This window comes from Otolemur garnettii, unplaced genomic scaffold (genome assembly GCF_000181295.1).
Source record: "Otolemur garnettii isolate 467f Iridium unplaced genomic scaffold, OtoGar3 scaffold00122, whole genome shotgun sequence".
In the NCBI taxonomy this organism is placed as follows: Eukaryota; Metazoa; Chordata; class Mammalia; order Primates; family Galagidae; genus Otolemur; species Otolemur garnettii.
In genome coordinates this window covers 1,558,642-1,564,281 of record NW_003852517.1, presented here as the reverse complement: position 1 = coordinate 1,564,281, position 5,640 = coordinate 1,558,642, and the positions used below count along the sequence as shown (strand labels likewise).

The following is a 5,640-nucleotide window of genomic DNA, read 5'->3' as shown; positions in this document are numbered from 1 at the left end:
CCTTAAACTTGGATTTAATATTTTCTTACTACACTTCAGAAAGTCCTCTGAAGGTGGTGCCTGTGGCTCAAAGGAGTAGGGCACCGGCCCCATATGCTGGAGGTTATGGGTTTTCAAATCCAGCCCGGGCCAAAAACTGTGCAAAAAAAAAAAAAAGTCCTCTGATTTAGGTGGCAACCACTTGATTTGTGTACTTAGGGAGGTATCAATTTTAAAAAGTTTCTCCATGTAGACAGTAATATATAAAGATTAATTTCCTCTTTAGTTTCACTAATAAGAATATAAAAATGCTATTTCATTAAGATGTAATTCCCCATTTAAATATGTGACATATATGCCAAAAATCTATTACTGTAAAAGGTTTTGAGCCTTTCAGTGCCAGCAGCACAGTGGTTAAGGCACTGGCCACATGCACCGAGGCTGGCGGGTTTGAACCCGCCTGGGCCAGCTAAACAACAATGACAACTGCAAAAAAAAATATCCGGGCATTGTGGCAGGCGCCTGTAGTCCTGGCTACTTGGGAGGTGGAGGCAAGACAATCGCTTGAGCCCAAGAGTTGGAGGTTGCTGTGAGCTGTGACGTTAAGGCACTCAACTGCGGGTGACATAATGACTCTGTCTCCAAAAAAAAAAAGTTTTGAGCCTTTAAAAAAGTAAAACCTTAAGGTGAATGTAACAAGCAGTATATAAAGTAATATCCTTAGTTTTTGAACTTTATTATGCTTTAGACATTTCTCCAATCATTTCAATATTTCTATAAATATTTTCCTGCACTTCAAAATCACAAGTAATTTTATAAATTTCCATCTATAACAAAAATTCAAGTTTTATTAATAATTCTAAGTAGAAGAGAATGCTATTAAGAGCTGGTACAGCTAACATAAGCATAAGAAAGGTAAATAACTTTTGAATAAAAAAATAGTAAATATTTTAATGAAAAAAAATCAAGGATTGAGGGAAGGAGAAAATTTTCAAACAACAGCTGGTACTGTCATTACGATTTATATTACTTGTGTAAATACATCATTAAATACATACTCATATTTACAAAATAGAAAAGGGAAAAACCTAAATTATTAGGGTCTTTCATCTGTCATCCCTCTTCTAATCTTCTGGACACATTAGTTTATGTACCAAGTAAAAATGTGATACCAGTTAACTAGTTGAAAGCTTATCAATTAAGTCATCAATAGTATAAACAATAAGTTGAATGTCCGCTTTTTCTTTCATTTGGTGATCACCTTGTTTTCGGAGGATGACATCTACATCTTTGCTGATCACCCGGTCAGCAACCTGCATGGATGTATGCCAAGGCACGATGTCATCCTTCATGCCATGGAGCAATCTTATAGGGCAGTTCACAGGAATCGGGCTATGTAACAAGCAGTGGTGTTCAGCTTCTTTAAGGAAACTGTACTGAATGTTATAAACTCCATCTTCATGGTATTTTGATGGCATAGCCCACACGCCTTTCATCTCTATTTCCTTTTTTAGCTATTGAAAAAAATTAGGAAAAGTATTTAGGATTTTACGCCAACATTAACACATGTAATAACCTCAAATAATCTAAGGAAAGCAGTCCTTGAGTAAGAGGATAAAATGTAAGGATGATAATAATTAACAATAATTAAATACATGTGAGGTACTGTGACAGTACTGTGTACATATTATCCCATAAGACCCAATAATCCTGTTATATTAATTATGTGTTATTATTCCATTTTTATAAAAGAGAAATAAGTATCATGTTTGGAAATTTAGGGCAAGAAACTGTTATGGCTAGCATTCAAACTTAATTTATCTAACTTTTTCACACCTCATCTTAAATCAAATGTTGCTTCACCAACTGAAAAAGACAATGAAGGGAGAAAAAAGTATAATAATTTCTTAGAATCAAATCCAGGCATCATTCATATTTATATAAAACCAACTTTTAGAATAAAAATTGTTCAGATTTCTAAATCATAAAACTAAAAGTATACATAAGAGAACTGGCTAAAATGAGTATGAGATAAGGGAGAAAGGGATAGAATCGCGCTTAGAACTAAAAATTAAAAATAAGAGTGATTACTCTGGGGCAATCACATACATGCTCAAGCAATTTTAGGCTGAATATAAAAAAATGTAGAGTTTTTCCTTCCAGAGTTGCAGGAATGAGAAAAAGATCTGTTTTTTTTTTTTTATTTTGGTTGACAAATCTTCCACATACTTCCTACAAACTGAAAAATAATATCATTTCTACATTTATTCCCTTAAAATAAAACATTATATATACTCTTACTGAGAATTCCTATATTTTTAGTTATAATTTGTCTTAATATTTCTTTACTTTTATTTATTTTTTTTTTTGAGACAAGAGTCTCACTTTGTCACCCTCTGTAGAGTACTGTTGTATCCTAATTCATAGCAACCTCTAACTTTTGGGCTCTAGCGATTCTCTTGCCTCAGCCTCCCTAGCAGCTTGGACTACAGGTACCAGCCACAATACCCGGCTAGTTTTAGAGATGGGGGTCTCACTCTGGCCCAGGCTGGTCTTGAATCTGTGAGTTCAAGCAATCCACCCGCCTCAGCCTCCCATAGTGCTGGGATTACAGGCATCAGCCACTGAGCCCGGCCTTGTCTTAATTTTTCTAATTAAAAATTAGAATGTTTTATAATAAATAACATATACTCATTATAAAAACATAATAAAAAAAGCATAAAAATAAATAAATTATCCATATTACCACCTCATGGGTGTAACAACCATTAACATTCTGGTTTTATTTCCTTCCAGTATTGCTCTATTATGCTAATCACTGAGACACTGAATTAGTAATAGTTCATTTTAAGCATCTCTGGCATTAACTAGCCCTGTTACCTGTCACTGAACTGAAGAACCAAGTTAGATTTATAAAACATTCTATGCCTCTAACTTCAAAAAGTTCAGAAATAGAAAAAACAGCATTACTCAAAATGTGCGGTGTATACCATTCTACACCAAGAAGAACCGGCACCAAAGTAATGTGGTTCAGCTTAGATTCCAAATTAGCTGTGCACCATTAGGCCCTCTAGTGTTCACAGGAGATAATAATGAGTTAAAAAAAGAGGTCAAGTTCCTAGACAATTAGGAATGCTGAGTTTAACATTCCTAAGTAAAAATCTCCACTTCTCCCTTGCCAGTGTTAAGGCTAGCTGTTTGTATGAAGAAGAGATAGTGGTCCTGTTCTTTCCTTATACTCGGTTTTAAATTGGCAATGGCTTAACATATTTCTGTTAACAACTGCTTATCTGATTAAGGATTAGCAAAAATATGCCCTGATTTGCAGTCTATAAATCTTCTCAGTTACTTAGGGAGTATCTACCTTATCCTCACTCTGAGTGATGTGAATATACACATGAAAAAATAAGCAAACCTAGATTTTGTCATTTACTAGAAGCCAAAAATTATAATCAAAAAACCAAAACCAAAAAACCAACTCCCTTTTAAATTGCCATGTCCTTCAGGTAATTTCCTACCTTGAGCAATACTGTATTATTGAGTTAAAAGGATGAAACAAGGGGTCCGAATTTTGATGCACAAAAAGGCATCTAGAGGGGCAGCGCCTGTGGCTCAAAGGAGTAGATCACTGGCCCCATATGCTGAAGGTGAAGAGTTCAAGCCCAGCCCCAGCCAAAAACTGCAAAAAAAAAAAACCCCAAACAAACAAACAACCAACGGCATAATTGCATCGAGCAATAAAGTATGAGAAATGACCAAGAAAGTGAAAAAATTCAGAAATAGAACCAGCTTTGTAATCTCATTCCTGACATAATGAGGAATCTGACTACCCAGACAATGCTATTTCTTGTAGAGATGAGAATAACATGAACTAATAATGCTTAAAACAGACGATATATGGAATAGGTGTTAATGCATAACTTGAGGCAAAAGTCAATGCCATTCCACTATTCAACATTATTTACAGTTTTCCTTTTTTTAAACTTTTTTTTTATTAAATCATAACTTTGTACATTGATGCATGTAGGGGGTTATTTTTCTTTTTAAATTAGTTTTTGCTTCCTCCTCATTCTTTTTTTCTAGAGCATTCTTCCATTCTCTAGAGCAGTGGTTCTCAAACTTTATAGGGAGTTTATTCAAACACAGATTGCTGGGCTGTAGCCCCAGTTTCTAACTAAGGGTAAAGTTCATTGTTTCCATTTCCAGCAAGCTCAACCTTCCTAATGCTGTGCCCCTTTAATACAGTTCCTCATGTTGTGGAACCATAAAATTATTTTTGTTGCTACTTCGTAACTGTAATTTTTCTATAATGTTATGAATCATAATGTAAATATCTGATATGCAGAATGGTCTTAGGAGACCCCTGTGAAAGGGTTGTTCGACTCCCAAGGGGGTCACGACCCACAGGTTGAGAACCACTGTCTAAGTGGTGCTGATGCTGCTGGCCTAGGAACCATATTTTGTGAACCACTATTCTAGACTGTTTTTCTTTTCTTAATTTCTGTGTCTGAGATCTGCCAGGATCTTAGCCTCATAGGTGAAATTTAGGCTTCTAAGGGAAAAAAGCCCAAAGAGACCTCAATAAACTGCAAAACACATAAAACACACAAAAATAAATAGCTATTATTATTCATTTATCCTTGTAGAATACTAAGGTGCTTATATGTTTAATAAACTAATTATCTTCTAAGTTACTTTAGAAACCTCATTTCTACCACAATTTGCTGAAAAATATGCTAATAACAAAAAGCATTTTCTTAAAAAAAAAAAAAAAAAAGGTGAGAATTAGGAGTAGAAAAAGAAGGGCAACTAAGTATGTAAGCCAGGAATGGCAAACTCCATCTGTGTGTGAACTCTGACTGACTGATAATGTCTGCCTAGAAAGCACTGCTGAGAGGATCTGAGGCTACTTTCAGGCAAAAAAATATGGTCAGGCCTTCATATCTGTGGGTTTCACATCTGTAAATTCAATGAACCATGGACCAAAAATATTTGAGGGAAAAAACTGACCACGTACAGAATCTGTTCCTTTTCATTACTCCCCAAACAATACAGTTAACAATTATTTACATAGCACTGATATCGAATTAAGTATTATAAGTAATCTAGAGATGATTTAAATTATAGAGAAGGTTCTACTCAAATACTAAGCCATTATCTGAGGGACTTGAGCATCAGAGGATTTTGGTATCTGAAGGAGGTCCTGGAACAGGTCCCCCTTGCAAATATTGAGGAACAACTGTAGTTGCACAATTGATTAGCCTAGTTTAACATGGTCAGAAGAACAGAGTAACATCCGCCATATGGCAGAAAGTAAGAATAAGAGGTACAAAAAGAGATCACAATGTATTATCCAAATAAGTAAATGTGAATTAAAAAAATGCTAAAAAAGGAAATTTCAAAGTGTGATTTCAAAGGAAAAGAAATCAAACAGTTAAAGGTGGGAAAGATATTGTGTACAAAAGGGCAGCTAAGACAAAAAATGGAGAAATAGTCAGAGAAAGAGGGAGCAGAAAAAAGATAGAAGGTATATATACTGAGATTGCCAAGCAACCTGTGACTTTACCTCAACAGAGAGCTGATTAAACTGTGTCACTAAGCCATCTGCAGCTGTAGCGACACCAATAAGAGCCACGACCTTTTCTGGACGTGCAACTGCAG

At 35.2% G+C, this 5,640-nt stretch overlaps 1 protein-coding gene across 1 annotated transcript in view; it reads right to left on the bottom strand.

Annotated features, from left to right (window-relative positions):
- Nucleotides 1-985: 985 nt before the first annotated feature.
- Nucleotides 986-5,640, bottom strand: part of ABHD10 (abhydrolase domain containing 10) — an 11,460-nt gene continuing 6,805 nt past the window's right edge. Inside the window, exons 4-5 of the mRNA XM_023517857.1 lie at nt 5,546-5,640; nt 986-1,493 (exon numbers count right to left, since the gene is read on the bottom strand). Of these exons, the coding sequence (XP_023373625.1) occupies nt 1,155-1,493; nt 5,546-5,640 (434 nt within the window). The 3' untranslated portion in view covers nt 986-1,154. The remainder of the gene's footprint in view (nt 1,494-5,545) is intronic.